Source organism: Gymnoscopelus microlampas, assembly GCF_963454915.1.
Source record: "Gymnoscopelus microlampas genome assembly, chromosome: 22".
Taxonomy (NCBI): Eukaryota; Metazoa; Chordata; class Actinopteri; order Myctophiformes; family Myctophidae; genus Gymnoscopelus; species Gymnoscopelus microlampas.
In genome coordinates, this window is record NC_139959.1 from 34,488,546 (window position 1) to 34,503,545 (window position 15,000).

At 45.5% G+C, this 15,000-nt stretch overlaps 1 protein-coding gene across 1 annotated transcript in view; it reads left to right on the forward strand.

Annotated features, from left to right (window-relative positions):
• The window catches only part of LOC311039039 (sodium channel protein type 3 subunit alpha-like), a gene marked incomplete at both ends in the record, with an annotated part of 157,229 nt that overhangs the window by 57,940 nt on the left and 84,289 nt on the right, over positions 1-15,000 (forward strand). The window contains 4 exons of the mRNA XM_084048681.1: positions 1,581-1,754; positions 3,018-3,341; positions 5,086-5,211; positions 11,950-12,070. Of these exons, the coding sequence (XP_083904807.1) occupies positions 1,581-1,754; positions 3,018-3,341; positions 5,086-5,211; positions 11,950-12,070 (745 nt within the window). The remainder of the gene's footprint in view (positions 1-1,580; positions 1,755-3,017; positions 3,342-5,085; positions 5,212-11,949; positions 12,071-15,000) is intronic.

A 15,000-nucleotide genomic window follows, 5' to 3' on the forward strand; every position in this document is an offset into this window, starting at 1 on the left:
AGCGTTGTGAGCTTGTAGATCTGCTATTTTCACAATTTTTGCCTCTTTCTTATATTATTTGACTATTTGGCCAATATCTGACACAGTTTTTAGCGGCGCAAGAGCGGATATTAGCCCTCTATACCTGGCTTTTGCGTCAACGTTCTGATTGGTCAGACACGTCAACAAAGTGATTGGTCAAGCTTCACGTGACACGTGGCTATAAACACATTATAAACATGCCTACAATGGAGATTGATGACAAAATGTATCAAAGGCGCCGCTACCTTCACACAGGTGTGATTTTTATAGTATAGTTTGTTGATTGTAATGGTCTAATTTGTTTTCTTTCTTTCTTTTTTGTATTAAAAGGGCCTTAAAAGTCCATAAATGGTCACTTCACTGTCATCTGGGGAACCCCCAGAAATCATGTGGGGACCCCCCTGGGGGTACCAACCCACAGGTTGAGAACCACTGCTCTAGATGATCTTTTCCCTCTTATGTAGCCTACTGTATGTATTTATTTTAGTTTGCCTTTTCTTTTCCCCACCCCATAATGTTATTCATTTTCTGCCTACAGTGAAAAATAGCAGCTATCTATTTATCTGTTGACAAAAAAGGGCATTGACTTGTGTGCTGTTTGGGAACAGTTGACAATGCAATGGTTATGTAAAGCTTTTCATCAGCTTATTTGGGGCTTATTTTTATAGACGTGGTTGCTTTCTTTCGCACAATTTGCCAACACTGCTTCTAATGGCTATCAAAACTAGCTGGGTCCGTCTGTGATCATAGAGTTATAACCATACTCTGTGGCTGCTATCAACAGCCATGGCTGGGACGGTGGATAGGTCTTTCTGTTACTGTATGATACATCTAAAAGTACCACACACAGCTGAAAAGTATTGCGGACGCGTTATTATGGATCCCACTGCGCATTGCGGACTGCTCTCTTCAGTCTCCATGTGGTCTCTGGTCTGTGTTTTGATTTCCTTCCTGGTTTGGCATGACCCGCCCTATCCTGCCTCTGATTGGCCTACCCGTAATGTTCCTCACCCAATCGTGAGTCGTCATATCTAAACCTTACAATCATCATGGATGTTCTCCGTGGAATTTGCTTTTCTTCACAAAACTTTATTTAGCAGTCAACTTTTCTCCAGAGAGGAGCGTGTAGCGTTGATGGACGTTACATCACTACTTGGGTCTAAAAATAGCTACACTTCAAAAGGAGCGACGCTACCATCACGCTACTCATCAACTAACTAACTAACTAACTAACTAACTAACTAACTAACTAATTCACTAACTCACTAACTCACTCACTCACTCACTCACTCACTCACTCACTCACTCACTCACTCACTCACTCACTCACTCACTCACTCACTCACTCACTCACTCACTCACTCACTCACTCACTCACTGGCTGTGTATAGAGACGAGAAAAAAAGACTAGTCTGGCAGCCTTATTTTGTGCAACTTGTAATCTTTGAAGCATAGCATTAAATGAATTAATTAATCATTAATAATTAATTCAATTAAAGTATATCTGTATCGGTCTCTTTAAGAACATTAACAGTGTTTCCGGCCCCTCCCCCTCCCAGACAGCGGTCCAGAAGCCGGCGGACACGGACTCCACCCTCTCTCCAGACATGTCTCCGTTCGGGCCGCCTTCCATCAAGGAGGCTGAGCAGAGGCGGAGCCAAGGGCTGATGGGAGTGGTCGAGGTAGTCAACCAATCGGACGAGAACCTGCTGCGGGTGGGGGAGGGGGGGAAGGTGAGGACAGAGGAGATGAGGAAAGGACGGGCCCGAGGAGACGAGTGTCCCCCGGAGGACACACGTCTTGTCGCATCCGACCAGCCCGATTTATACTTTGTCGTGTGACAAAGTCTAAATTAGGCCTTTCAGAGTTATTGTCTCCTATGCCTTACCTATGCTCTCACTTGTCCTACGGTATGTCTCTCCTACACTGTCTCCCTCTCAGCTTTCCTATTGTCTGTCTCTCCTATGCTGTCTCCCTCTCAGCTGTCCTACTGTCTGTCTCTCCTATGCTGTCTCCCTCTCAGCTGTCCTACTGTCTGTCTCTCCTATGCGGTCTACCTCTCAGCTTTCCTACTGTCTGTCTCTCCTATGCTGTCTACCTCTCAGCCGTCCAACTGTCTGTCTCTCCTATGCTGTCTCCCTCTCAGCTTTCCTACTGTCTGTCTCTCCTATGCTGTCTACCTCTCAGCTGTCCTACTGTCTGTCTCTCCTATGCTGTCTCCCTCTCAGCTTTCCTACTGTCTGTCTCTCCTATGCTGTCTACCTCTCATCTTTCCTACTGTCTGTCTCTCCTATGCTGTCTCCCTCTCATCTTTCCTACTGTCTGTCTCTCCTATGCTGTCTACCTCTCATCTTTCCTACTGTCTGTCTCTCCTATGCTGTCTACCTCTCAGCTTTCCTACTGTCTGTATCTCCTATGCTGTCTCCCTCTCAGCTTTCCTACTGTCTGTCTCTCCTATGCTGTCTACCTCTCATCTTTCCTACTGTCTGTCTCTCCTATGCTGTCTCCCTCTCAGCTTTCCTACTGTCTGTCTCTCCTATGCTGTCTACCTCTCAGCTGTCCTACTGTCTGTCTCTCCTATGCTGTCTACCTCTCAGCTGTCCTACTGTCTGTCTCTCCTATGCTGTCTACCTCTCATCTTTCCTACTGTCTGTCTCTCCATATGCTGTCTACCTCTCAGCTGTCCTACTGTCTGTCTCTCCTATGCTGTCTACCTCTCATCTTTCCTACTGTCTGTCTCTCCTACGCTGTCTACCTCTCAGCTGTCCTACTGTCTGTCTCTCCTATGCTGTCTACCTCTCAGCTGTCCTACTGTCTGTCTCTCCTATGCTGTCTACCTCTCAGCTTTCCTAATGTCTGTCTGGACTGACAAAAAAATGCTTTTTGGGAAACGTACCGTACATGATGTCACCTTTTGACTTCCCCCCTCCTCCCCCTCTCCTCTCCTCTCCTCTCCTCTCCTCCTCCCCTCCTCCCCTCCTCCTCTCCTCCATCAGTCCATCCCTCCCTTACTCTGCAGGTCGGTGTCGGTGCGCACACGGCGGAGCAGCCAGGTGTCGTCCATCTTCAACTTCCGCCTGCGCTCGCGGAGCCGCGGCTCCGAGGGCGACATGGCCGACGACGAGTTCAGCGTGCCCGGCGACGTGGTGGTGGAGGGGGCGGGGCCGGGGATGGGCCCGGGGGCGGGGCCGGGGGCGGGTTCTCTCGGCGTGGGCGGTGGGGTCCTGCCCAACCCCTGGAACCACCCGCGCAGACCCAGCACCTACAGCGCCAACAGCCGGAGACCCAGCACCTACAGCACCAACAGCCGGGGGTCCCAGGTGAGAACTTGCGCAGAGTTGATTTTGTTGACTAAAAGTATGGTCGACTAACGTTTTTCACTGACGAATAGGCTCTATGCACTGCAGCCATATTGGGAATTAATTGGGCCCCTTCCTTACTTCCTTCACAGGTGTTACCAATAATACTAATTAAGGCTGTTCCATTTAGTGTGGCATAGTGGTTGTCTTGTTTTCAAGGCCCCCCTTCCAATACAAACCCATTGTAACTTCAAACTCCATTTTTAACATGATAGATTCATCAAAAACACCCGTCCAGACACCAGAACCAAGGACAGGTGTTTCCGATGAATCTAACATGGTTAAAATGGATTTTGAAGTTACAATGGGTCTGATAAAATTAATATCAAATATCTAAATACTGAATCAAGTAACTTAAAAACTCTCCGGGGGGCTCACAAAAGCCTGAGTAGATGATAAAATGACATTTTTTTAAAGTGAAATATCCCTTTAACTAAAAGTATCAATACTGCAATGTAGAAATACATTATGTAAAATTCAGCTAATGGGGACAATGTAAAACACGTGCGCACGTGCACCTATACACGCACGCACCACAGCCTAATGGCTGGATGACATTGTCCAACCATTAGGCCGAGGGTTCCCAAACTTTTCAGGCCGCGACCCGCCAAGATAATAACAATTTGAACTGCAGGGACCCGCCACCCAGGGGCATCAATTGGGTATGGCAAGGTATGGCAGTTATGGTATTTATTTTAATCTCTGGGAGTTGTCAACCTTAACCTTGCCATACCTTAGCTTTTGCTGAACTGACGCCACTGCCACGACCCTGACAAGCACTTTGAGTTGTAGGCATTTGACCCGGTTCCACAGATAAATATTGTGAAAATAGCCGAACCTACGAGCTCGTACATCGGCAATAGGCTCTATGCACAGCAGCCATATTATCACTTCCTTCACATGTGTTACCAATGATACTAATGAAGGCTCTGTTCCATTTAGTCTAGCACAGTGGTTTCCACGACCCCCATAACTCTGAGAGTGTACAAATGGAACCAAATGGAGGAGTTACACACCTGTAAGGGGCCATTTGGAAGCCCATGAGGGTGCCTGGACCCCAATTGTAGACCCACTGATGTAACAGAGTGTTTCCAGTGGGCCAACATGCACAATATCAGCACCCTGACTCTGTTTGACCAGAATGGAACAGAGCCTTCATTAGTATCATTGGTAACACCTGTGAATGTCTTCATAATATGGCTGCTGTGAATAGAGCCTATTGTCACAACGTTTGCCTCTTTCTTGCGTAATATTTGACAGTTTGGCCCCTGACCCCCAGTGTGGGAACCACTACATTAGGCGATTTGAATATAGGATAGACAGGGTTATTCTTTTTGACCACCCACTAGTGTTTTTTTTCTGAAATGACGGCACTGGAACTTTGGCCTCTTGGCCAAAAGTGACACACTGGGATTATGAGCTTCGGGCGGAGTTGCTCACTTCACATGAAGCTACAAAGTGATTCCTCACTTTGTTTAGCTCTGATCCACTGGAGCTGTCATATGAAATGAATTCTGTCATGTCTTAATATAGATGCCACTCGCGCACACACACACACACAGCCTGACGGGCACAGGCAATTACATGCCGTTACTTAATCTCTGTGTGTGTGTGTGTGTGTGTGTGTGTGTGTGTGTGTGTGTGTGTGTGTGTGTGTGTGTGTGTGTGTGTGTGTGTGTGTGTGCGCGTGTGTGCGTGCACACAGGTGTTCTATCCAACTCTAAATGTAAATGGGAAGCTGTTTGTTGGAATGGAGCAGAACGGGGTTTCCCCCCCAGCGCTCCAGGGGCCCCTGCCTGCCTGCACCATGGACAAGGTCAAGGAAGAGAGTGTGAGTACCGCGTGTTTACGTGTGTGTGTGTGTGTGTGTGTGTGTGTGTGTGTGTGTGTGTGTGTGTGTGTGTGTGTGTGTGTGTGTGTGTGTGTGTGTGCGCGTGTGTGCGTGTGCGTGTGCGTGTGTGCGTGTGTGCGTGTGTGTGTGTGTGTGTGTGCGTGTGTGCGTGTGTGTGTGCGCATTCCAGTGGAAACAATGGGGGCAGCGTCAGTCATTCCAAACGTCTGAATTTTGAATGACATTTGCATGACTGTGATATCATAGAACTCACACGCACACCACTGTGTACACCATACTTGTGTAGAGAGTATAGTAATACAAACACACACGCGCTCACGCGCGCACGCACGCACGCAATACTACTTTAACAACTCTCAAGCATAACATGTCTATTCAGGGCTTGTCATCATAGTGTCATCATAGCAAATATTTCATCCAAAATGTATTTTTTTGCAATTTTCTAAAATGTTCAAACATTTTCCAAAACTACCTTTTTAAACTATTTTAACGGGGCCAGGCTGCCACATGGCTCCGTTTTGATATTGGCATTATTGCGGGGCCAGGCTTCAACCATGGCTCCGTTTTGATATTGACATTATTCTGTTTCTTCCGCCGTTTTTGGCAGTTCTGGCTTAACCGTGCAGTCGCTTTTTACGAAACTCGGCCATATGGTAGATGGTCATGAAAAACTATCAAGAAATAATTCTCACAATCTTTCGTCAAAAGGTGGCGCTATAGCACTCAATTGAAAATGCCAACTTTGAACAGGTAAAACTCTTGCCCTGTTTGACCTACAGCCATGAAACTTCGATACACATATGCGTCTCCTCATGCTGAACAACTTTCACCCTCTGACTTTTGACCTTTGACCTTTAGATCGCCCACCATTTTGAATTATATGAAAAACATCAGGTCATTGGCTCTTAAAAGCTTCATTCTTTCACTTCTTTTCACATTCTTTCAATCCGCCACTAAAGTTTTGTCGGCAGAGGTCCAAAGTTCATGTCTAAAAAGTTTCATGCAGATTACTCAAAAATCCCAGGAGGAGATAGATTTTAACTATTGCAGTTTTATGAAAATTATTCATCTGCCCCTAACACATACATACAGACTCACATTTCTTTGAAACTTTGCAGTAATGTAGAGGGTCATTCCAAATATCACTGAAACCAATCTTACTCCAATTGGCCAAAGGGGGGGGGCGCTATAGCAATTTTTTGAACATGCAAACCTTAAACAGGGATGAGTCATGCCTCGTTTGGCCGACAGCCACGAAATTTGCTTACACTTGTGCCTTTACTCATAAGGAATACATCTATCACTTTGACCAGTAAGCTCCGCCCTTGGATTCTCCGCAATTTTGAGCAGTTTGAAAAACACTTAAACCCAGGATTTTTCAGCTATTTGCGTGAAACGCTATGATCTCCTTTTTCAGTAGAACAGGTCTGTTGGTCCAATGGCTTCTCGCTAAAGCATCTGCCTTATGACCTCAAGGTTGCCAGTTCAAGCCCCACTTCATGCAGACTTCATTTAAGTTGCACACAACATGAATGTGTCAATTAATGCATGTGCAATTGTTAAAGATAACCTGAAATGCTTATTTGAGAGTATGTTTTTTCAAAGTATGACATACTTCATCATGAAAATAGCCGATCTACAATCTCACAACTTTTCAGATAGCAACGTGTTTCTGAGCTTGTAGATCGGCTACTTTCACTAGTTTCGGTTCCGAGGAGACGTACAATTTCTCCATTGTGAACGAGTGATCTTAGTCTTGGTGAAACAGGGGCTTGGTTCATGCCAGAAGGCAAAAGTTTATGATCTTCAACAGAAAACTTTAGCCTGGACGAAGCTATAGCACTACAGGTAGTGTCTCAGCCTGTGAGTCCAAAGGTCGAGAGATCGATTCCTGTCAATGGCATTATGTTGAGGTGTCCATGAGTGAGGTTCTTAACCCGGGATTGCCCCCCTGCGTCCTATGTATGACCACCTCAGCTGGGTCGAGCTGAAAAGTAGTTTCACCAGTTGGAATCATTTGCTTTGTCTCAATTTCAACCTATTCCGTTTCCATGTCTTATTGTGATATTATTGCACTTTGTCTGTCTGTCTGTATCTCTCTATCTGTTTGTCTCTCTCTATCACTCTGTCTGTCTGTCTGTCTGTCTGTCTGTCTGTCTGTCTGTCTGTCTGTCTGTCTGTCTGTCTGTCTGTCCCTCTCTCCCTCCCTCTCTCTCTCTCTCTCTCTCTCTCTCTCTCTCTCTCTCTCTCTCTCTCTCTTCATTCCCTGGCCCCGCTTATCGCTGCTTGCAGCTATATTTACTCTGTGTGTGTGTGTGTGTGTGTGTGTGTGTGTGTGTGTGTGTGTGTGTGTGTGTGTGTGTGTGTGTGTGTGTGCGCGCGTCCGTTTGGATTGCTGCACCGCACAACAAAACAAACCCTTGTGTTTCAGAAGGACATAATATGAAAACAGTCAGGCACATACGCGTGCGGTCGCACAAGTGTGTATGTGTGTGCGTGTGCGCGTAAGCGTAAGCGTGCACGTGCGTGTGCGTGTGCGCGTGTGCGTGTGCGTGTGCGTGTGCGCGTGCGCGTGCGTGTGCGTGTTTGTGTGTGTGTGTGTGTGTGTGTGTGTGTGTGTGTGTGTGTGTGTTCCCTGGGTGCTTTCCCGGGGCAGACAGGATGCGCCCGTTGCCATGGGTGTCAACCTCTGGGCTTATTAATCACGTCTGATTGGACAACAGCAACCAGGAAGTGTTATGTAATCAATGCCAGGCCAATGAATTCAATCTATGAGAGGAGAGGAGAGGAGAGGAGAGGAGAGGAGAGGAGAGGAGAGGAGAGGAGAGGAGAGGAGTCAAACTCATGTCATGTCTTTTGATGTTTTATTTTGAAAAGACACATTGTATGAATGGGACAAATAGGCTATACAGTAGCTGTTTGTGTGTGTGTGTGTGTGTGTGTGTGTGTGTGTGTGTGTGTGTGTGTGTGTGTGTGTGTGTGTGTGTGTGTGTGTGTGTGTGTGTGTGTGTGTGTGTGTGTGTGTGTGTGTGTGTGTGTGCGTGTGTGTGTGTGGGGGGGGGGGGGCTATTGGGTTATTGATGTGTGTGTGTGTGTGTATGTGTGTGTGTGTGTGTGTGTGTGTGTGTGTGTGTGTGTGTGTGTGTGTGTGTGTGTGTGTGTGTGTGTGTGTGTGTGTGTGTGTGTGTGTGTGTGTGTGTGTGTGTGTGTGTGTGTAGATAGTAAACAGTCCAGTAAAGATTCTATAGCTCCATGCTCTGTGCTGTTAGGATGCCCAGGATCACCTGGTAATCTTGCTTTTACATACATCATGTTATTTATTTCATTCAGAACACTTGAAGCATCCGTAATGAAAACCCACATTACTGAGTGAAGAGTCTCTATATTCTAATCTTCATCAATGAGCGATGTTGCGCCATTTGAGTGCCCGTGCACGATTAGCCCGACATCGACGCGATATAGAGAGTGTGGTCTATAGCCAACACCAAGTCAGGACTCCTGAATCTAGCATCAGGTCTTGAGCTCTACAGTGTTGTTAGCTAAGCTGTGGCTACGTAGATGGTTCACCTCTTTCCCTTCCTGGCTGTGCCCTGGGTTGGCTCCTACAGTGTCACCAGTATCACGTAGTTGCAGTGGTGGAAAAAAGTACTCGAATGTTTTACTTACGTAAAAGTAGCAATATTGCAATGTAGAAGTAAAAGTACAAAAGTATTGGTATCAAAATGTACTTAAAGTACCACAAGCAAAAGTACTACAATGTTTGAAAATAGCAGATCTACAAGCTGGTTACTAGTTACAAAACATGCACTAATTGAAAATAGCTGATCAAGCTCTTTTGTGAGCTTATAGATCTTTTACGTTTATACATTTGGAAACTTGTGAAATGGGATATTCTGCAAGAGGAGTATTTTTACTTTCAGTACTTAAGTATAGTTTAATGTGAATACTTGCATTTGTAACAGAGTATTTCTACATAGTGGTATTGGTGCTTTCACTTAAGTACAAAATGTGAGTACTTCTTCCATACACCAACGTTGTAGCACAGACAGCTCCAACCTTCCTCACTGGGTCATTATTCAAATCCGCTCGTTAAAATACATTTTAGGAGGTACCGCTTAGAAATGATGCAATCTCTTATAACTCGTTCAATCCGGGTACGCATCTGAGTCACTTTAGATTTCTTTGGTTTTTCAAAAATAGCAGATCTACAAGCTCATAGCGCGGCACCGAGTATCCCCCCATCTCAAAATACTTTTGAGCAAAGATTTGGGTTAAAAATGTTTGCTTTGAAAAAATAATGCCTATATTTAAAGAGTTGCACACATTTTCACGATTTCTTTCAAAAATAGCAGATATACAAGCTCATAGCGTGGCACCGAGTGTCGCGCTACGATGCGTTTCCGGTTTGAATGGGTTAACAGTGCTGTGTGTGTTTTTCATCAGGTGTGAGCACCAACACAACAGCAAACTTTGCTCAACTGTGTTACAAGCTAGCAGACATCGCCCTGCTGGAGGCCCACTGCCAGAAAAACAACACCTTTTCCATGAGTCTGAGCTGAAGGAATATTAAATATAGTATTAAATAATATGAAAATGAGGAACACGAGCATGGTGTCAGCTCTCACTAAACTGAACACACTGTCTGGGAAGTGATGAAGATATTTCACATTCAACTGTTCCCATGTATACTGCATCAACTGACAGGGTTTTTTCTTATTTTCTTTTTTTGTGAGTTCACTCAATTCAACACAGTTGTGAACGTGTACAAATGGTCTTTTCACCAGTATTGATACTTTTGGCAGATTTCTGGGAAATCTATTTAAACCTAAGCCTTTACTTACTAGTTAATTGTCTCCGCCAGGCCGAACAGAAACCTCATGGTTCCTTGAGGGGGTTCCAAATGGACCCTTATCTCTGAGAAGTGTACAAATGGGTCCATTTGCACACTCTCTGAGTGATGTGGGGTAGTATGATTGTATGATGGGTAGTATGATTGTATGATGGGTAGTATGATTGTATGATGGGTAGTATGATTGGTGACACCAAGTAAGGAAGAGGCCCAATTTCTTTCCACTATGGCTGCTGTGCATAGAGCCTATTTGACCTAGCCTGCTTCCAAACCATAGACCCCGCCCACTCTCTGAGTGGACTGCTCCTCTTGGTCTGGTGTCATAATGTGAGCCTATGGATTTTCACGGTAGAAAAAACCCCGTCAAATCAGAGTCGGAGGTGGGGGTGGGTCTAACGACAAGCCAATCAGCGATTATCTGCTAAAACAAGCTGTGCGATGACGTCAGATGTAGGCGGATCCGTGGATCTCTTGTGATTGGTTTAGGGAAATTCTAATCCCCTCCCCCGTGTAATCGACTACAACGTCAGACTGAAGCTCCACGCAGCTTCAGGCTGATAATCAGGCTATATTTGACCCTGAAAACCCAGTTCAGTAGACCCAAGAGAAGTCTGTGTGTGTGTGTGTGTGTGTGTGTGTGTGTGTGTGTGTGTGTGTGTGTGTGTGTGTGTGTGTGTGTGTGTGTGCGTGCGTGCGTGCGTGCGTGCGTGCGTGCGTGCGTGCGTGCGTGCGTGCGTGCGTGCGTGCGTGCGTGCGTGCGTGCGTGCGTGCGTGCTAGCCTCGCTTAGCCAGACTATATAACTGTGTGGATATGAGTCTGGTGCTTCCATGAGGATATTTTTTTTCCCCAAGGGGCGGGATCAAAACAATGGCCCTCGACGCAATTGGTTAGACCTACAACCAACTACCAATTACAGTCTCCCATATTTGAATCCTGGGCCCTGATTGGTCTTCTGGAGCAGGAAATGGGAGCAGGAATGGGAGCCAGACCCCAAATCGCAGAGTGCAATTTTGTTTTTGCACTCGCAGATTCGTCTGGTCCCAGGCTACGTGCGTGCGTGCGTGTGCATGTGTGTTTGTCTGTCTGTCTGTGTGCGTGTGTCTGTCTGTCTGTCTGTCTACATGTGTGACTGTCTGCCTGCCTTTGTATGAATTAGATTTGAACACATTGGGTGCCAGAGGTTTATTAAAATATTATACGTTCAGTGCCTGCATTTCTTCCATCCACTTACATTATACGTTTTGTGCTGTAGAAGCCCCGACGCGGAAGTGCATGTAAACAGAGCGTGCGTGTGAAACGGTGGAGGGTCCCGACTAACGCCTGGAACAATAATATTTCCAACGTGATCCTCCATTGCAGAGTGATCGCCGATCGAAAACGGCTCGCTTCCACCACGTTAAAAAGAAATGGAGATATTAAGCTTTTAGTTAAGGAGTTAAGGAGATAACATTGGAAAGGCCGACCGGAAGGATTTTTGACATGGAGCCACATCCAGCCTCTCCTTCTCAGGAACTCCTTGGATGATCCCAAAGTTTCGTTTTAGCGCCCCACGTGGGCCCTACGTGTAAAAATAAAATTGTGTCAAAAACAGTCCGGACCGTTTAGGGCACTCGATGTGTTAATGCAAACGATCTATACAATTCAACAATGACATTGATAACACATCAAAAAAAGTAATAATATATTTCTGTGTGCCCGTGTGTGTGTCCGTGTGTGTCTGCGCGTGTGTGTGTGCGTGTGTGTGTGTGTGTGTGTGTGTGCGTGTGCGTGTGCGTGTGTGTGTGCGTGTGTGTGTCTGTGTGTTTGTGTGTGCGTGCACGTGCACATGCGCGTGCGCGCGTGCATGTGTGTGTGTGTGTGCGTGCAGGTCCCTACGTCCTCCACAGAGCTCAGCACCATGCTGCTGGCCAGGCCGGTGTCCAGGGAGGACATGGAGAGCAGGGACAGAGCGCTGAGCGCCGCAAGCTACCTGACCGACGCCATGGAAGGTACGCACACGCACATACACACACACACACAAACACACACACACACACAAGCACACAAACACGCATGCACGCACGCACACATACATTTTTAGTACTATACTTTTGAGGACATTGACATTTTAGGACGTCAATTTCATGAATGGCATTCTTAGAAGAAATTGGCATCTTTAACGGTAAGCTGAAAAATAGCAGATCTACAAGCGTTGTGAGCTTGTATATCGGCTATTTTCCAATGCACGACACTGGCATGCAACTATGTATAAATGAGGTTTTTACTCCTTGTCCCAACCCCTAAGCCTGACCTTTAAATCCCTAATCCTAACTATTATCCCAAGCTGAATCTTTTTTATATTGTAAATGTATCTCTATAAAAAATATTTTTTTTAACTGACTACAATTAAAACAACAATTTATCTTGTGAGGACCAGGGAAATGGTCTGTTTCTTTAATTCTACTATACTTGTGTGGACGTTCGGGCCTCATAAGTATAGTAATACACACACACACACACACACACACACACACACACACACACACACACACACACACACACACACACACACACACACACACACACACACACACACACACACACGCGTTTGTATTACTATATTTGTAACCACTTAAGCATTATTTCATAGTGTATTTATACTTTATACTTTATTTTAAAATAGCGGATCGAGTGTGAGCTTGCAGTTTTGCGCTATTTTTGAAATAATGCGTGAGTGGTTGGTATGATGCTGCAAAGTGTTCCAACTTTCCAGCTCATATAAAAGTTTTTGTGAGGTCAAACTCAGTTGAGGTCAAAGGTCAATATGTGTCCACTATGCCAGTGATGTTATAGTGAATACCAGAACCATAGAGAGAGAGAGTTGCGTCACCCTTTGATCTCGCATGCCAAGCAGGACGTTGCAGCCTGTAGTTCCAAACGTTGGAACTTCCCCATTGAGATAGAAAGAGAACTTCTGCATTGCATTCTTTGAACGCGACTGGGAGTCAACGCTAGTGTCCTCACTCTCATATTTATATCACACTTGACTGATTGATTGATTGAGTGAATACTTTATTTAGAAGTTTGCAGAGAAAAAGCACACGGAAGTACAGTTCATAATACAAGGTCAACTAAATAGGGTTGAAAAGCCCAGAAAAGCTGCATTGGCTTGTTTCAAATGGGGTCCTCACGTACTCAATTCATGGAGACATTAAATGACAGACATCTGTCTGTCATTTAATGTCTCCATGAAGAGATATGTACAGTTTAGGTTTGAGAGGGTTCAGTTTCGAATTGCAGCCTCCTGAAGGTATTCTGTTAGGGCAGTTTTGAAAGTGGTAAACCCTCCCTCCGGAAATCTCATTTCCATTTGATTTCAGGAGTGAGTCTGGCATGAACGCCCATTCTGCAATATTGGCTGTGTACGCCAAACAGACGAGCCTATCAGCGTCGTCGCACATCGTTCTGTGATTGACAGCGACAGTTGGCCAATCAGGTGGCGAGTTCGAGTGAGCCCGAATGGCACCGAGTGCAGCCTGAATACAGCCGACAAAACACGAACGGCAGCCATCTTTTCTGTCCGCTATTTTCTCCGCTGCTCAAACTTCTATTTTGAGGCACGGAATTTACTTATAAGATATCGTTTGGATAGAATTTAGTTGTTAAACTTCATATATGTGGTCAATTAATCATGACAGAGCCTATTTAAAAATGAAAATTCAGAGAACCGGCCGGGGCGGGCAGTGACACACATATATCCGAATAAGGCAACCTATTTTGGGCATGGCCGTCTCAAAAGTCAGACTCAAAACTGCTGATTGGCTGAAGGGGAAAAATGATCATTGGCTGAAGGTGTTGTCAGTCAACGGTATTAGCATATTGTTTAGACTGATGCTAGGTTCTTAGTTTACCTGTGATTCTAGTTTACTGAGGCACTACACTGTCTCTGCATTCTAAGTATGTGTTTGCTTACTGTAAGTTGCTCTGGATAAAGACGGAGTGTCTGCTAAATGCCTACATTGTAAATTGTAAATAACCAGTCACAAAACTGTCAAATACAAATACATTTATAGACAGGGGTGCACATAACTGGTGCGCCAAAATAAATAATGCGCGGCACATCAGACGACGCGAGGCGCTTTTGCATAACAGCTGGGACAGGAATTTCCAAGCTTTTTTTTTTTAGCAAAACTACAAAAAAAAAACCCTGGGGATCGAGGCTAGGAATTTACTTCCTGAAGCCACACTCACACAATCAACCCTAACCCTACATAATAACTACATTGGATCCATTTCCTATTTTACATTTCCTGAAAAGTAACAGTTTTGGATGTACAAGGTTTCTACCTGGCAGAGACTATGTGATGTGCATATAGTTCTATAGATCGAGCCTGTGTTGTGTGTTGTGTTGTCGGAACATATTCCATCTGCTTTTCGCGCAGCCTGTGTGTGTGCGTGTGTGCGTGTGTGTGTGTGTGTGTGTTTTTGTGTCACAGTCCAGACCCCGGGGAAGACACTGGCTTTGTTTTCCAGCGATGGATAGAAGAAACAGAACAAGAGAGAGGGAGAGAGAGAGATAGAGAGAGAGAGAGAGAGAGAGAGAGAGAGAGAGAGAGAGAGAGAGAGAGAGAGAGAGAGAGAGAGAGAGAGAGAGCTGTTATGCTAGTTACCCTCATTAAACATGAGATTGTCACAGGGCCCTTCTGCGTGCCTGCGTGCGTGTGCATATACATGTGCGTCTGTGTGTGTGTGTGTGTGTGTGTGTGTGTGTGTGTGCGCGCGCGCACGTGCATGTGTGTGTGTGCGTATGTGTGCTCGTGAAAATCCATGTCACTTTTTTTGCCTGTTCTACATTCAGGTTTGTTTTTATGTCTGCACCTGTGAGAGAGAGAGAGAGAGGGAGAGGGAGAGGGAGAGGGAGAGAGAAGGTTATTTCACA